This window comes from Schistocerca piceifrons, chromosome 2, assembly GCF_021461385.2.
Source record: "Schistocerca piceifrons isolate TAMUIC-IGC-003096 chromosome 2, iqSchPice1.1, whole genome shotgun sequence".
In the NCBI taxonomy this organism is placed as follows: domain Eukaryota; kingdom Metazoa; phylum Arthropoda; class Insecta; order Orthoptera; family Acrididae; genus Schistocerca; species Schistocerca piceifrons.
In genome coordinates this window covers 59,771,044-59,789,273 of record NC_060139.1, presented here as the reverse complement: position 1 = coordinate 59,789,273, position 18,230 = coordinate 59,771,044, and the positions used below count along the sequence as shown (strand labels likewise).

The 18,230-nt window shown below is 44.0% G+C and overlaps 1 protein-coding gene across 1 annotated transcript in view; it reads left to right on the top strand.

Annotated features, from left to right (window-relative positions):
• LOC124775147 (potassium/sodium hyperpolarization-activated cyclic nucleotide-gated channel 1) overlaps positions 1-18,230 on the top strand; it is a 1,234,094-nt gene that overhangs the window by 540,241 nt on the left and 675,623 nt on the right. Inside the window, exons 3-4 of the mRNA XM_047249987.1 lie at positions 3,610-3,826; positions 4,951-4,962. Coding sequence (XP_047105943.1) covers positions 3,610-3,826; positions 4,951-4,962 — 229 coding nt within the window. The remainder of the gene's footprint in view (positions 1-3,609; positions 3,827-4,950; positions 4,963-18,230) is intronic.

Below are 18,230 nucleotides of genomic sequence, written 5' to 3'. Positions count from 1 at the left end.
GTATTCTTGTCGGGAACAAGCCTAGATGGAGCTTGTATAAGGCCAAGCAGATGGAACTGTTGAGAGGCAGTAACGGCTACACCAAAACAAGTACCTCATAGGCACCAACCACATCGCACTACATTTCAAGCCCTTGCTTGGTGTTTGTGTGATCATGGATCCTTTCAGACAGACGAACGTGCAAGGAGGCGGCGGACTGTGTGTGCACAAGATCTTAAGTCCCAGTTTCTTGAAGATACTAACGTGAATCGTTGTACCAGCTCTAGGCAAGTGCATCGCCAACGTCATGTAAGCCAAAGTAAATTTACATATATTTTCATCACAACAGCTACTACCTCTATCACATGCAGCGAGTGTAAGGATCCTCAGCAGTGGATTTCCCTCTACGGGAATGATTTTCTATTCCGGGACGATAGGGCGTCGTTGTACCCACACCGTCCATTTCCAGATACACGTTCATAGGACCATTTTACCTCAATTTCCAGTCAGGAATCGGCCCCTGCAGTTTGTCTCCTTTATTAATGGAAATGAACGTACGGCATTATCTACGTCTACATCTACATACATACTCCGCAATCCACCATACGGTGCGTGGCGAAGGGTACCTCGTACCACAATTAGCATCTACTCTCCCTGTTCCACTCCCAAACAGAACGAACGAAACATGCTTCTGTACGAGCCCTACGCTCTCTTATCTTATCTTTGTGGTCTTTCCGCGAAATATAAGTTGGCGGCAGTAAAATTGTACTGCAATCAGCCTCAAATGCTGGTTCTCTAAATTTCCTCAGTAGCGATTCACAAAAAGAACGCCTCCTTTCCTCCAGAGACTCCCACCCAAGTTCCTGAAGCATTTCCGTAACACTCACGTCATGATCAAACCTACCAGTAACAAATCTAGCAGCCCGCCTCTGAATTTCTTCTATGTCCTCCCTCAATCCGACCTGATAGGGATCCCAAATGCTCGAGCAGTACTCAAGAATAGGTCGTATTAGTGTTATATAAGCGGTCTACTTTACAGATGAACCACATCTTCCCAAAATTCTCCCAATGAACCGAAGACGACTATCCGTCTTCCCCACAACTGCCATTACATGCTTGTCCCACTTCATATCGCTCTGCAATGTTACGCCCAAATATTTAATCGACGTGACTGCTTCGAGCGCTACACTTCTAATGGGGTATTCAAACATTACGGAATTCTTTTTCCTATTCATCTGCATTAATTTACATTTATCTATATTTAGAGTTAGCTGCCATTCTTTACACCAATCACAAATCCTGTCCAAGTCATCTTGTATCCTCCTACAGTCACTCAACAACGACACCTTCCCGTACACCACAGCATCATCAGCAAACAGCCGCACATTGCTATCCACTCCCTTCCAAAAGAACGTTTATGTAGATAGAAAGCAACAGTGGACCTACCACTCTTCCCTGCGGCACTCCAGATAATACCCTCACCTTCGATGAACACTCACCATCGAGGACAACGTACTGGTCTCTATTACTTAAGAATTCTTCGAACCAATCCCATATGGTCGTACCTTAGTTGCGAGTCTGCAATGGGGCACCAAGTCAAAGGCTTTCCGGAAGTCAAGGAATATGGCATCCGTCTGATACCTTTCGTCCATGGTTCGCAAGATATCATGTGAAAAAAGGGCGAGCTGCGTTTCACAGAAGCGATGCTTTCTAAAGCCGTGCTGATGCACGGACAGCAACTTCTCTGCCTCGAGGAAATCCATTATACTCGAACCGGAAGTCCCCCATTCGGGGAAGTTTGGCCGCCGAGGGTAAGTTGAGTTTTCAAGAAGGGACGTCGAACAGATGTGCAGAACTATAGACCTATATCTCTAACGTCGATCAGTTGTACAATTTGGAGCAGGTATTACGTTAGAGTATAATGACTCTTCTGGAGACTATAAATCTACTCGGTAGGAATCAGCATGGGTTTCGAAAAAGACGGTCGTGTGAAACCCAGCTCGCGCTATTCGTCCACGAGACTCAGAGGGCCATAGACACAGGTTCCGTGGTAGATGCCGTGTTTCTTGACTTCCGCAAGGCGTTCGATACAGTTCCCCACACTCGTTTAATGAACGAAGTAAGAGCATATGGACTATCAGACCAATTGTGTGATTGGATTGAAGAGTTCCTAGATGGCAGAACGCAGCATGTGATTCTCAATGGAGAGAAGTCTTCCGAAGTAAGAGTGATTTCAGGTGTGCCGCACGGGAGTGTCGTAGGACCGTTGCTATTCACAATATACATAAATAACCTTGTGGATGACATCGGAAGTTCACTGAGGCTTTTTGTGGATGATGCTGTGGTATATCCAGAGGTTGTAACAATGGAAAATTGTACTGAAATGCAGGAGGATCTGCAGCGAATTAACGCATGATGCAGGGAATGGTAATTGAATCTCAATGTAGACAAGTGTAATGTGCTGCGAATACACAGAAAGATAGATCCTTTATCATTTAGCTACAATATAGCAGGTCAGGAACTGGAAGCAGTTAATGCCATAAATTATCTGGGAGTACGCATTAGGAGTGATTTAAAATGGAATGATCATATAAAGGTGATAGTCGGTAAAGCAGATGCCAGATTGAGATTCATTGTAAGAATCCTAAGGAAATGCAATCCGAAAACAAAGGAAGTAGGTTAGAGTACGCTTGTTCGCCCACTGCTTGAATACTGCTCAGCAGTGTGGGATGCGTACCAGGTGGGTTTGATAGAATAGATAGAGAAGATCCAACGGAGAGCAGCGCTCTTCGTTACAGGATCATTTAGTAATCGCGAAAGCGTTACGGAGTTGATAGATAAACTCCAGTGGAAGACTCTGCAGGAGAGACGCTCAGTAGCTCGGTACGGGCTTTTGTTGAAGTTTCGAGAACATTGCCCACCCCTACGTACATCTCGCTAAGAGACCATGAGGATAAAATCAGAGAGATTAGAGCGCACACAGAGGCATACCGACAATCCTTCTTTCCACGAACAATGCGAGACTGGAATAGAAGGGAGAACCGATAGAGGTACTCTAAGTACCCTCCGCCACACACCGTCAGGTGGCTTGCGGAGTATGGATGTATATGTAGATGTAGATGTATTTATTGCATTCGACGCCATATTGGGTGGCTTGCGCGTCGGAGATGGGGATGAAATGATGATGAGGACTACACAACAACTGCCCCAGCCTGGACTCGAACCCAGGCCCCTCGGCGTGTCATTCCACCACGCTGACCACTCAGCTAACGGGGTCGAACTTCTTTTATTAATATTCGCATTGTATGCGCTTTTGATAATGAGACATTACTACTTCCTGGAATATGAATCATTCTCTGCCACGTACTTACTGTAGCTGTAGATGAAACTTCCTGTCATATTAAAACTAAGTGCCGGACCGAGACTCGAATTTGCCTTTCGCACTTTCCCGCGAAAGACAAAGGTCCCGAGTTCGAGTCTCGGTCCGGCACTCAGTTTTAATCTGCCAGGAAGTTTCATTTCAGCGCATATTCCGCTGCAGAGTGAAAATCTCGTTCCGTAGCTGTAGATGTACGTATATGCTGTGGACCTGTTGCTGCTGCGCTGACAATGCAACGTTTCGGCCGGCAGGTATCATCACGTCGTCGGGGCGCATCGGCGAGCGGCTGAGCGCCTCTGGCACGCGCCTCAACTCGTCCAGCCCTGTGCCTTACGGCGGCGGCGGCGGCGGAGGCAACAAGAGCAGCACGGAGAGCGTGCGCGGCCTCAAGTCCGTCTCGCGGCAGAGCCTGCTCGACATCGTCAGCTGCCGCTTCGGCGTCGGCCGCACCGCCCGACAGCAACATCAGCACACAGGGGTCTGTACACCACACCGCTGCTGTTCCCTGCTGCCAGCCTGTTGCTCACACTATACAGAGTGAAAAGTATTTAAATCGACAAACTCTGGGAGGTTGTAGAGGACATCAAAACAAATATTTTTCCCTAATATCATTTTTTCGTATAAGGAGTATTTAAACCGGTAGAGGAATTGTCCTCTGGGTGGATAATCAACTGGTTCCAGGTTGTGGACACACTGTAAGTGAAATGGACTTAACAATGGCTCTCGAAGGACTGTTCTTGCATTCGTCAGATTCGTCCCCATGTTACGTACAGTTGCACGAGTACTTATTGAAAGGTCCCGCTCCACAGGCTGCAAGACAGCTTCGTCAAATTGCAGCGTTCTTACCGTGCGACGGTGTCCCTGTTGTGTTGGCTGAAGAGCCAGCACCGTGTTGCGAATGGAGGCCAAAATCCACGCGGTTTAGCTCACGCATGCTGGCGTGAGGAGTAAGGACTATACTGACGTGAGGTCTGGAACATGACAAGGAATTAGAATTCAGAAAGCGGGAGTAATTAGTTCGATACTTAACTTTAATCCATTAATGATGAACGTCCCTCTTGACGGTACATGATTCACAATATTATCTGTTCAGAATACATTCATAGTAACGGAATATGGCGCCTTGCTAGGTCGTAGCAAATGACGTAGCTGAAGTCTGTGCTAAACTGTCGTCTCTGCAAATGAAAGCGTGTGTAGTCAGTGAACCATCGCTAGCAAAGTCGGCTGTACAACTGGAGCGAGTGCTAGGGAGTCTCTCTAGACTAGACCTGCCATGTGGCGGCGCCCGGTCTGCAATCACTGATAGTGGTAACACGCGGGTCCGACGTACGCTAACGGACCGCGATTTAAAGGCTGCCACCTAGCAAGTGTGGTGTCTGGCGGTGACACCACAGTCCCTGTCCAGGTAATCTGCTAAATGACCCGGTCTGAAGCAGACGTTGGTACACAGCAGCAAAGGTCGTATGATCCGGGATACGGCGATTAGGATATTGTTGTTGATAAACCCGCTGTGCAGCTCTTCCGTTGTGGTGCGCTACGCAGTACGCACCAACCATATCAGTGTACTCACTCCAGGTGTATCGCTCCATTAGTAAACAGAGACAGTGCACTACTACACTGGTGGACAGCAGTTGCCTACAACTGAAGAGCGTAATACGCCCTCTAACAACTGAAGATCGTAATACGCCACTAACAACTGAAGAGCGTAATACGCCCTCCATCGGTTTAAATAAACCTCATAGGAAAAAATGACATTAGGGAAAAATATTTGTTTTGATGTCCCCTGCAACCTCCCAGAGTTTGTCGGTTTAAATACTTTTCACCTTGTATGCCGTCTGGGGCTGAAATTCGCTTCCATGTACTTGCTAAAATGTCGTAATTAAGAAATTTGGCTGCAGAGGCGAAAGCGAAGAATAAGAATGAAATATTTCTCTACTGCACAAGATTTGGTACCTAGGACGTCCGCAACTGAGAGGCTTGATAATTTTGGAGAGATCCGCTTCATTTGTACAGATTTTATTCCAACCACAACTTGTTGCAGGCTTATCAGATCTCATCTTCAGGTGTATGAATTTATTGTATTTACTAACATATAGTATGCAGTCTGGTCGGTCAGCGCTCCAAAGCTCATGTCGTTGCACCTTGGAGGAAACGGTCCGCCACCGGGCAGCCGCATAGTAGGAACGCCTACCACAACTGTATCACTGTTTTACCAAATACAACTACTTCACACACCTGAAGATGGGGTTTTAAAATCCCGAAACCGGTCGTGGTCTGAACAGATATTAGTACAACTGAAGCGGATCTTTCTAAATTAATTATCATTATTTCCCTATCACATTTACGTAACATTTGCCTGTTAGTCGCCACATATATACAGGGTGATCAAAAAGTCAGTATAAATTTGAAAACTTCATAAACCACGGAATAATGTAGATAGAGAGGTAAAAATTGACACACATGCTTGGAGTGACATGGGGTTTTATTAGAATAATAAAATAAGTTCACATCATATCCGACAGATGGCGCTGGACAGCCAAACATCAGTAACTGCTACCGTGACGGGTGAGAGGTAGGCCAATATGTTACAGAATCGCATCATCCCCAGCCTGGCTGATAAACACCTGCTGGAACGTACGATGTTTAGGCAGGATGGCGCTCCACCCCATATTGCTAGACCCGTGAAAGATCTCTTGCGCGCGTCGTTTGGTGATGATCGTGTGCTCAGCCGCCACTTTCGTCATGCTCGGCCGCCCAGGTCCCCAGACCTCAGTCCGTGCGATTATTGGTTTTGGGGTTACCTGAAGTCGCAAGTGTATCGTGATCGACCGACATCTCTAGGGATGCTGAAAGGCAACATCCGACGCCAATGCCTCACCATAACTCCAGACATGCTTTACAGTGCTGTTCACAACATTATTCCTCGACTACAGCTACTGTCGACGAATGATGGTGGACATATTGAGCATTTCCTGTAAAGATCATCATCTTTGCTTTGTCTTACTTTGTTATGCTAATTATTGCTATTCTGATCAGATGAAGCGCCATCTGTCGGACATTTTTTGAACGTTTGTATTTTTTCGGTTCTAATAAAACCCCATGTCATTTCAAGCATGTGTGTCAACTTTTACATCTCTATCTACATTATTCCGTGATTTATTCAGTTTTCAAATTTATACTGACTTTTTGATCACCCGGTACATTCCACATGCAAGCGTAGGCTTCCGCGGCAGTTGTCATTCTCAATAAAATTATTCAGGTTATGTGACCTCATTGTCAAGTAAGCTTCTCCGGCGTTGCGGCCACTGTTGCAAATGGCTATTCCCATGGTGTTTAGCTAACTGATACTGCAGGAAACAGAAAGAATTCCAAGCTGCACAAGTTGAACCTTGATTAAAGAAACGAGAAAATCAGATGTTAAGACAGAACGTCTCACTTTATAGGTTTAATCCCATATCTACAGACAAAAGTACAGGGCGATTCTGTGACGATTTCACAAACTTCAAAGGATGATGAAAAAGAGTAGATGCATCAGCTGTGTGTAAGGGACTGTGGTCCAGAAGAGGTCAATTAGTAAGTAATAACCGAAAATCTTTCTGATACGTCACCCCTTCTGCTGTAAGCTCTTCACTTTTCATATTTTGTGAGAAGACAGTATGGTACAAACCACAAAAAAATTGTCAAGTAAACATGAGTTCTAAGATGCTACCTTAGCGGCTGTGAGCACTCATTCATCTTTGCTACCGTGAAACGCACCTCTACTGCTGAAAAAGTTCTCATAGCTCTTAAGATAGGGATTTTAATCCCTATGTTTAACAGACAATGTTTTCTTGCTTTGGTCCATACTAGCTCCTCCCAAAGAACGGATAGCAAAGAGCTTGCAGTAAAAGAAGTCCACTGACAGAGGCATCTGACTGATATTCGCTTTATACACTTTGGGCTAGATCGTTTCTGGACCAGCGTCTTTTACCACAAATTGACGCATTGGCCGTTCTGACTGCATATCTTAAAGAACAAGCCTGACTGAGAAGCCTTTGAAATAACGCCTCTTTACTTTTTGATACAAAAGTTGCAGAACGAAAGAGTGGTATCAGAAACAGAGATAACAATGCTCATAATGCGATGAAAACTACTTCTGTTAATAAACTTACTCTGACCAACGCGTAATCCGTAAGATACTATTTAAGGTTAAAGCTGTACATAACTTTCAGTAACGTATCAAATGCAATCCCCATTTATGATGATATCTGGCGAGTTTAGAGTTCAAGGACTGCAATGAATTTGCGTCCATAGCCCTAGGTCACAATAGTTGTTTGTGTACTGCAGTAACTTGCATGCGCGCCGGCCGGGGTGGCCGTGCGGTTCTAGGCGTTACAGTCTGGAACCGCGTGACTGCTACGGTCGCAGGTTCGAATCCTGCCACGGGCATGGATGTTTGTGATGTCCTTAGGTTAGTTAGGTTTAAGTAGTTCTAAGTTCTAGGGGACTAATGACCTCAGAAGTTAAGTCCCATAGTGCTCAGAGCCATAACTTGCATGCAGAGCTATGTATCCAGAGTATCTGTGATGTGAACGGCGAGCCCTGTGCAGAGACCTTATGTTCTCCATGTTCTCCTTCATATTTTGCGATGCATCACCGGAGCTATGGCCCTCCATAGAAAATTTCTTAGTTTTCATTAATCATGCACCTACGTTGTGCCTTACGCGGCCTGTTTATTCATGAAATGCGGTATCTGGTGTGATAGTGGGCAGGTCCATGATGACCGTTTCCTTGGAGAGAGATATGACGCTGAACCACCCTCAATCCGGTCGCCAAAGATTCGTTAACAATGAAATCATATACCTAAATAACAAAATGTGCAGGGTCTCAACCCAGCTGGTCCCATACGTCAACGATCTCCTTGTCTTTGAACTGAGGTATTGATAACATTCCAAATAAGTCAAAAAATATAGTTCTAACAGATGATATTATGATATTATACGAGGAAACCACACTCCTGTTGTGGGAACGATATACCGCATTTTCTTCTCAAAATAACGCTCTTGAGCGGGACATGCTATTTGGAAATTGTGCCAACAAAGCACGGTAGAAGGCGGCCTACTGCTCTATGTCATCTTTGTTAATGTGGTCATTTGTTGTGGATCACGTTGTACGTATTGTGTTGTGTGTTAACCGGGGACTTAGAAACGACGGAGAGGCTCCCTCCCCGCCGCAGCCGCAGTGGTCCCCAACCCCACGACGACTGCAGCAGTCCACTTCACCCCTCCGCCACCCCACACCGAACCACTCTGTCAGGGTTATTGCGCGGTTCGGCCCCCGATGGATGGACCCCCGCGGCACCCAGGGAACGTCTCACACCGGAGGAGTGGAACCCCTACGTTTGTGTGGTAGAGTAATGGTGGTCTAAGCGTACGTGCAGAACTTGTTTCTTCAGTGTAGCTGGGGAGGAATAAGGGGAACCATCCCGCATTCGCCGAGGCAGATGGAAAACCGCCTAAAAACCATCCAAAGACTGGCCTGCTCACCGGACCTCGACACAAGTCCGCCGGACGGATTCGTGCCGAGGGCCAGGGGCTCCTTCCCACTCCGGAAAGCCATGCCTTAGACCGCACGGCTAACCGGGCTGGCCCTGGACCACGTTACTTTACGTTCAACTTCCGTTTTGCAAATGATTTCATTGGACGCTGTTCAGCTAATCCAACGATGGCTGCACATACGTCCTGGCACATTTTTTTTTTTTTTTACTTCCGCTACGTGCACTCTCTGGAACTCCGCCTGAAACAAAAGAACAGCCTCCTATTCAGTTAGAGTTATTTTACTAGGTGGGAATTTGCCTAAGCGTTCTATAAACGCACATATTATTTCTGTCTTTCCTCACAATGTCTACGCACCTTGGTACGTTCACACATACAGGCCATGTATCGGCCCAATATAATTAGTAACTGTGTCTGCGCCTATCAGCCATTCCTTCACAACTGAAGCAATCAAGTACGAAAGAAACGATACGATGCTGAAAGCAATGATTTTTGTCAACTTCAAAGCGACGATACCAACAAACCAACTATTTATTTTCACAGTCGTATCAAGTATACAGATTACAGGGATTTCTTGGACGCCTTGTGATAGGAAAAAGAAGGCTGCATGACATACAATATTCTTATCCACAAAGTAATTTGTCGTGCAGAAACTTTACCAGTTTCACTGTCAGGTATGCTAAAGCAGGCTTACAAGCTGTCATTTTACATCACAATTCAGAAACATTTTGAATCGTTCAAGGGATACCCTCAATGAGGCCCCTCTACAAGTAGTTTTGGAATATACACTTGAGATATTTTGTACAAAGAACATAACGTAGCATATCCTAAATTTCATAAATAATTTTTTGTTGAAGAGAAATTAATTTTTTTAAAGATTTGTTCATGATTCCTCTTAACTCTTTTTACTTTTAATGACAAAGTGTTTGCGCAAGCCGACGTTTTGCAGTTGGAAATTGTTCACCAGGCATCATGAAAGATGCTTTTGTGACCTCTCTACGGAATATTTTTAAGTATTTTCCCAGACGGTGATTTATTACGTATCGTACTTAACTTTTCATTTCGTTTTTTAGAGAGGAAAATTATTTAGCATAGTGATTTTTGACTTCAGATTAGATCCCCAAATATCATTTGCGTTTCTATTTTTGACAGATCGGAAAATGAGTCTCAAGACCTGAAATAGCTAGAAATAACAAATTTAAAAAATAATAAATTTAAAAAAGTGTATATGTACATGTGCTTTAAGCAGTTGTATCCAGAAATGGTAAATAGTATGCGCAAAACACGGAATATCAGTGTCATTTAACAGATTCATTAACGCCACCAGGAGTTGAACACATATCTACAATACTTGAAAGGCTTCCACCTTCATTCACTTTTTGTTTTCTAGTAATGGACTAGCAGGACGTTTTTCGGCAGCACGCTGCCATCCTCAGTTGATTACGTGTTGTGAGATTTTATTTCCCATACTACACACGCCTTCGAAATTCGATGTTTCTGCTAGGTATGCCAGCTAGATCAGGTGCCAAACGTCGTCTTTCATTAGAATAATTTCATTCTATGATTCGTACAATTTAGGCACCCCTAGAGAAAGTAATTTACATATTACGAAGTATTTAATATCTTTTTGCATTCTGAACGTAACAAATATGTAGTTTCGCAATTATTATTTATAGATAAGTATACTACCGTCTCTTTAGTGAAAATAGTCCATTCTAAATGAACTGAATGAGATGAAAATCGTTCGTTGAAAGAAAAGGTGTTAGTAACTGGTTTTTGAACTCACAGGTTGTAATGATGGTCAGCTGTAGTGAAAAGCTGAACAGTGGCTTATACTTAATGCATAACGTTATTTGGCCGTTTACATAGTGTATAGAAGCAGAAGTGAGCAGGATTCGTATGCTAAAAATTTCTCTCCCGTAGCTTGTGTACACACATTGAATGTTCCATTACTAGTGCTTTCGTATATTCAAGACGAACTGGAAACAGAAACAATAAATTAGAAATTATTGCCGTTGGGGATACTTTGTGATTTGGCTAAGGTTTTTGATTTGAGAACAACGACATTCTAACGCAAAAGTAAAATATTGTGAATTTGTAGACACAGCAGGTTCGTGGGTTCCATCTTATATGTATGACAGAAGGCAATGTATGTTAGTTAATATCAATCACATACAGACACTCAGAAGTTCAAGAAATCGGATTTGATGTACCAAACGGTCGATTTTTGTTTTCTCTGTTGTTTCTGGTACACATTAACGATCTTCTTGTTGCCGTTTCAGTAGAAGTGAATCTTCTCCTTTTTGCAGAGGATACAAATATGGGAATAAAGAACACTGCCGGTTCCCTTACTCAAAACGCAGCTACTGAAATAAACGAAAACATGAATGGACTGTTCGAGGCAAATGGGTTATCACTGAGTTATGACAAGATTCAGAATATACCAAATTCACAGCTTCATACAGCTCGAGAAGCTATTTTAATAAGTTTCTCAAACAACTAATTACAGGAAGTATGAACTGTTAAGTTTTTGAGACTGCAGATAGACCGTAATGTTAACTGGAAATTCAGCTGCCTAGAATTAATGACGCAGCTTAGTTCAGTTATATTTACAGTGCATAATGAATGCTACAGGTGAGTTAGAAAGGAGAAACGTTTATTCAGCATATTACCACTCACTAATGATGTACAGAATGCCTTCCGCGGAAATTCTACATACAGGGAGACCATTTTCAGAATACAGAAGCTCGCTATCAGATTTAACATCAGATGTAATTATCTGGTGTTAATTCTGGAACATTCTCCAGAGAGTTCTTCAAGAAACTGGTTATTTTGATAACTACCTCACAATATGTTTTACCTGTTTTATACATATAAAGTAGAGTGTATGTATATATGGCCGGGATCTCCTCTCAAACCTCTAGATCGATTTCAGCTGGTGCTGCAGCGCCACGAGTATCAGCGATGTGGGGTTTACAACCTCCTAGCTCCAATAGGAGCTGAGATACGGGAAAAAACGTGTTCTTCCCAGCTGTTAGCATATAGGCTGCCGTGTATGAAAGGCATGTTGTGTGGGAACCATACTGGCCTGTCAAATCAACTTTCTCTGCATTGCAGCTTAGATATCAGCGTCAAGAAACGGTTTTCCGGACCCCAAAATGTAGGCTGCCCTGTACGACAAGCGTGTTGCGTTGGAGTGGCATCGGCCTGCTTTATCGACCTGTTTTGCTTGGCGGCCTGTGAGTCATTGGCAAATAAATGAGTTTTAAGCTCCTAATATGTAGCCTGTTCTGGATAACAGACATCCTGTAGGTGCAGTATCGGCCTGCTTTATTGAACTGTACTGCAGGAGCTACAGGTGATGATGAGCAAGGCGTGGAGAAAGGTCGAGATGGATAGTGGAGGGGGTGAACGGAGAGAGGCAGAAGAGAAATTGACAATGATAAGGGAAGAAGAGAAAATGCAAGAGAAGGTGGTAGAAGGATAGTGATCAGATAAGAAAGGAAGAGGGGGAGGCAAAGGAGGAAAAAGAGATGGGGAGGAGGATATGATCAGACGAAGAGGGGAGGAGGGATATTGTCGGAAACAACGGAATGTGGAAATGGAGAGAGGGGGAGAAGAAGGTGAAGAGAGAGACCGGGGGGTGGGGGAGGGGGTGGAGGAAGTAGACATACAGAGGCTGGAGGGTGAGGTAGACAGACAGAGGGAGGAAGGAATGGGCACAGAAAAGAGAAGGATGAGGTGTCCAATACATACGCATACGTGGGCACAGCCATGGAGAAAAGGCTACTATACAGGGTGAAAAGTATTTAAACCGACAAACTCTGGGAGGTTGTAGGGGACATCAAAAGAAGTATTTTTCCCTAATGTCATTTTTTACTATGAGGAGTATTTACACCGATAGAGGAAGATTTATCTGGCGGCAAATTAATTAAACCAACAAACACTTTTCCATTTTTATGACCAAGAGACAACACTTTAACACAACCCAAATCTCAATTAAAGTAGATTTTCAAAAGTGCCTCCATTGACACATAAACAAAGGTTAAACCGTTGGATCATGTTCTGTCTGGCACGGGCAAAAACCCCAGGAGTATCCTGAATTGTTCCTGCTGCTGCTACTATCCGGGCAACCAGATACTCTTCTGATGCAGCAGGAGTTGCCTAAAGAAGGTTGCACATCTCTCCCCACACAAAAAAGTGTAGACGGGACATATCTAGGGATCGAGCAGGCCATGACACAGGACCACCTCTGCCAATCCACATTTCTGGGAACTGTCGGTCCAGGAATCGACGCACACGACGACTGAAATGTGCCGGTGCCCCGTCACGTTGGAACCACATGTGTTGTCTTGTAGCGAGCGGGACGTCTTCCAGCAACTTCCTCAAGTTGCGGCGTCCCTGTCCAGGTAATCTGCTAAAAGATCCGGTCTCACGCAGACTTTGGTACACAGCAGCAAAGGTCGTATGATGCGGGATACGGCGATTAAAATATTGTTGTTGATAAACCCGCTGTACAGCTCGTCCGTTGTGGTGTACTACGTAGTACTCACCAACCATATCAGTGTACCCACTTCAGGTGTATCGATCCATTAGTAAACAGAGACAATGCACTACTACATTGGTGGACAGTAGTTGCCTACAACTGAAGAGCGTAATACGTCCTCTAACAACCGTAATTCGCCCTCTAACAACTGAAGAGTTTAATATGACCTCCACTGGTTTAAATAATCCTCATAGGAAAAAATTACATTAGGGAAAAATATTTGTTTTGATGTCCCCTACAACCTCCCAGTGTTTATCGGTTTAAATACTTTTCACCCTGTATGTATACTCATTAATGTCGTTTGTAATTACCAAAATTTGTATTCTGTCACCATATAGTGTGAAGCATCAGTATATCATTAGGACCAAAGCAACCTCTACAAAGTGTTCAAGTGGCTGACATTAATGCAAAAAGCAGTCAGATAGATAGATACACTTATATTACAACCACCTACCGGAGCACATCAAGTGTCATATCGATAAAGTGGTGGGATTTGTGATACTGAAAGAACTTTCTGTTGGGCATCTCCTTCTACTCCACTGAATAGTATCTCCACAGAAACTCCTGACTATAATGTTTCAGATCAGTTTAAATTACAATTAGTAGTTGTATAGAGCAATGTAAAATGATTTCACTGCATTGCACTAAAATTAAATAAAGTGTATACATCTTTGACTTCGCTCCACATCCCAGAGCAATGTAACATGGGGCTTCAGGTGGCTACTGTGGCAACGACAGTTAGATTTTAGTACAGCTGGTTTGCGAGAGGGCTGCCACGGCGGCGAGCCCCGAAACTAAAGTGGCGCTGGCCACTTGCGCCGCGAGGCAGCTCAGCGCCCCTCGCCGCTTCCCTTTTAACGGTCCCTGGGCGTCGCAGAGTGGCGGCGGCCAGGTATGCCAAGCGGCCATCGAGTTAGCCAAAGTTTGGCAGCCGGGATATCAAAGGGCGGGCACGTCTTCTCCTTGCCGAGGAGGAAAGCTATTTTACGGTGAAGCTTAAAACGGCACAAAAAGGAAGCGATCCTTGGCGTTACCAAGTTTGCTTTTGTCGTCATGGACGATGATTCTCTTGTATCTTCGAAACACAAGAGACCATCTCAAACAGTGCAAAGTTTTACTATCGCATTACTTCGTACAGTGGCGATGTTTGTAAGCGCATCGCTCACTGCAGTTAGGGCCGGCATGCCTTTTGTTTCGCCGTTGGTTCTTTTTGAACTACAGCGTAGTTAGTACGGCCAATTGGCGTTGTTTAACAACGTGGACTCAGCCGAGTCTGAAATTTCACAATGGACTCAAGGCACATGGTCCTTTTAAAATGTTAAATTGTATTTAGAACGGTTAACTAATACGAGGGAGACGTAACAACATCGCGAGTGACTTACGCACACTGTATCTCACGCAGATCATTTCACGTAACTGGAAGAATTATCGCTAGTAAGGTACTTATGTGTATGAGAAGTAGAACCGTATTTTCAACAGTGTACATGCAAAAGTTAGGAATCATAATGAATGATATATGATACTAAATTCTGAAAGGGGCGTGAAATTTCAGCTGTTGTTACCAAATATTTTCCTAGTCAGTAATGGTACACACTCGCAGTTAGTGACTTTAAAAGTAGTCGTACTGGTAGAGCACACCGTGATTGTTATAAGAAAATAAGATCAGTTCATGTAAACTCTATCACTAATTGAAAAAGTTTGGTAGCCAAAAATTAATAAAAAGTGATAATTCACTAGTAGGGAGCTTACATATTTGGAGATAGACACCACTTCATACATGAACTACATGAATGGAAAAAGAAGGATTGTTCTGCAATGAGTAGCAAGTAAAATCTTTATTACACTACTTATCAACATAAGTGTAGTTACCAGTAAAGAACGTGGTGTATCGGTACCTTAGCGACGCTAAAACTCTTACTCAAATGGTGTTAGGTAAGCAGTCTGATTATGAACGGTTAGCACATCACGAACGAGAAATTTGAGAGCGCAGCTCATTCTGTGTCTTACGTAGCGGCTATGTACTATGCTATGTATTAAACACGTGAAATACCGGGTCATCAAAAAGTCAGTATAAATTTGAAAACTGAATAAATCACGGAATAATGTAGATAGAGAGGTAAAAATTGACACACATGCTTGGAATAACATGGGGTTTTATTAGAAACAAAAAAATACAAAACTTCACAAAGTGTCCGACAGATGGCGCTTCATCTGATCAGAATAGCAATAATTAGCATAACAAAGTAAGACAAAGCGAAGATGATGTTCTTTACAGGAAATGCTCAATATGTCCACCGTCATTCCTCAACAATAGCTGTAGTCGAGGAATAATGTTGTGAAAAGCACTGTAAAGCATGTCCGGAGTTATGGTGAGGCATTGGCGTCGGATGCTGTCTTTCAGCATCCCTAGAAATGTCGGTCGATCACGATGCACTTGTGACTTCAGGTAACCCCAAAGCCAATAATCGCACGGACTGAGGTCTGGGGACCTGGGAGCCCAAGCGTGACGGAAGTGGTGGCTGAGCACACGATCATCACCAAACGACGCGCGCAAGAGATATTTCACGCATCTAGCAATTTTTTTCGGTTCTAATAAAACCCCTTGTCATTCGAAGGATGCGTGTCAATTTTTACCTCTCTATCTACATTATTCCGTGTTTTATGTCCCCCTTAAACATCCTGACAACCACCACCACCGTGTTTTATTAAGTTTTCAAATTTATACTGACTTTTTGATCAACCGGTAGTTACAATACTACAGATGATAAGGTAAAGTTATTAGCCATTGCATGTCTTATGTTCATTATTATGTCAAATTTATCCAAACAAAAATATGAAACGTAGCTGTTGCATCTATAGTATAAATTGTAGAGTCCCAGTGAAGTAACTTTTCTGGATATTGTAGCAGGTTGCAAGAACAATCCGAAAGAATCGAAACTCAGAGTATAGAACAATGTACAAAAATTGAGAGATTAATGTTGTAGACAAATGGTGCACCGGTAGCTTCAGAGCAGCATGTAGGAATGACGTCAACGACTAGGTCATTTGGGACGAAGCAGAGGATGAAACTGAGCAAGTATGGTCAACGTAATCGTATGTCCGTTTCGAATTCGACATCTCTCTCTTGGCGATTTTGACAGACTCGCGTCAGCGTTGCTGCTCATAACAGTAATGTAAACAATAGCTGTCAAAACTATTTGGTGCACAAGATTATAGGTCTAATTTCCAAACTACGCAGCGTCAACAGTAAACCACGTTATGGGTGAAGGGTCACCACGGTATCAGAGGAAATCGAAGTGTCGACACTCTCCCTTAAGGGTGCTATTGACCATGGGACAGTCATACAAACATGTCCCTAACACAGCCATCTCTGGTATTTACGGCAGTGGAAAAGAGCCCTGTGGTGTAAGAAATGAGAGCTCTAGCTACATAGTGGAAGGCATTATACATACGTTGTACAGGATATCGCTGCAATATTGTAGCTATTTTTTGGGAAGTATCATACAAAATTTCTTGTCACAATGTTTCGTCTCCTCTTTAATTACAGAAGATTCAGGCGTAACTGGTCCTTGATATCCTGGATACTGATAATAGGACGGACTTGGCATCGGAGATGGTCTCACACATGCTGTGTCGAGGGCACCCCTGTGTATTTTGCTGCCCACAGGAGAACCTCAGCATCACAAAGACAGTTCATGAAGCCACATGACACGTGTGGACGAGCTTTGTCATGCTGAAAAATGGCACCCTTATATTGTCGCATAACGAGTAGGCCATGATTTTAGGGCCCTCGATCACTGTCAGTAGTGACCTGTAGTCATATTCACCTGAGCTCATAACCGACGGATTTCCACACCATAACGCCAGTAGTGAAACGCTGTGCCTCTCCAAAACACTAGAAGAATGGGACCTCTCTCCAGGTCGCTGCTATACGCACGACGATGGTCATGCAGCATAGCGTAGAACAACGAATTATCACTGAACATAGTGCGACACCATTGATCAACAGTCCATGCTTCGAAGTCACGGTACCACTCCATAGGCAGCCGTTAGTGTTGTGGTGTTAACAGCAAAAAAAATGGCTCTGAGCACTATGGGACTCAACATCTTAGGTCATAAGTCCCCTAGAACTTAGAACTACTTAAACCTAACTAACGTAAGGACATCACACACACCCATGCCCGAGGCAGGATTCGAACCTGCGACCGTAGCAGTCCCGCGGTTCCGGACTGCAGCGCCAGAACCGCTAGACCACCGCGGCCGGCTGTTAACAGCAATCTACGCATGATGAGATGGTGATTGCCTAGTCCGTCTGCTGCTTGTCTCCGACTAATGGTGCAGGCAGTCCATTATTTGTTTTCGAATGGCAGCTGCAGATGTGAATGGGTTACGATGTGCTTGGCTTACCAGCATCATGCATTCGTCAAATCCGAATGCACTATAAATCTGGGTCGCGCATGATTCGAGCGGCTCACCAAATGTATACCAACAGTGGGGCCCCTTTCAAACTCTGGCAGATTCTGATAACAGTGTTTACACGAGTATGCGGCATATAAGTTGATTCACAATGATCACTCAGCGCCTGACGCCGTTCACGCTTCTTACGTGATCTACCATGCCTCGTAACAACACTCAACGCGAGCAGCATTACTGCTCTACGGTGGTGCTTCCATCTGTCACAGAGAATTTGCAATTCCAATCATTTACATACCGGTCGATGTTTTGTACGGGAACAAAGTTACATTGACATCCGCCCATCTCTTACAGTGACTTTCTTCCTCAGGCCATGGAC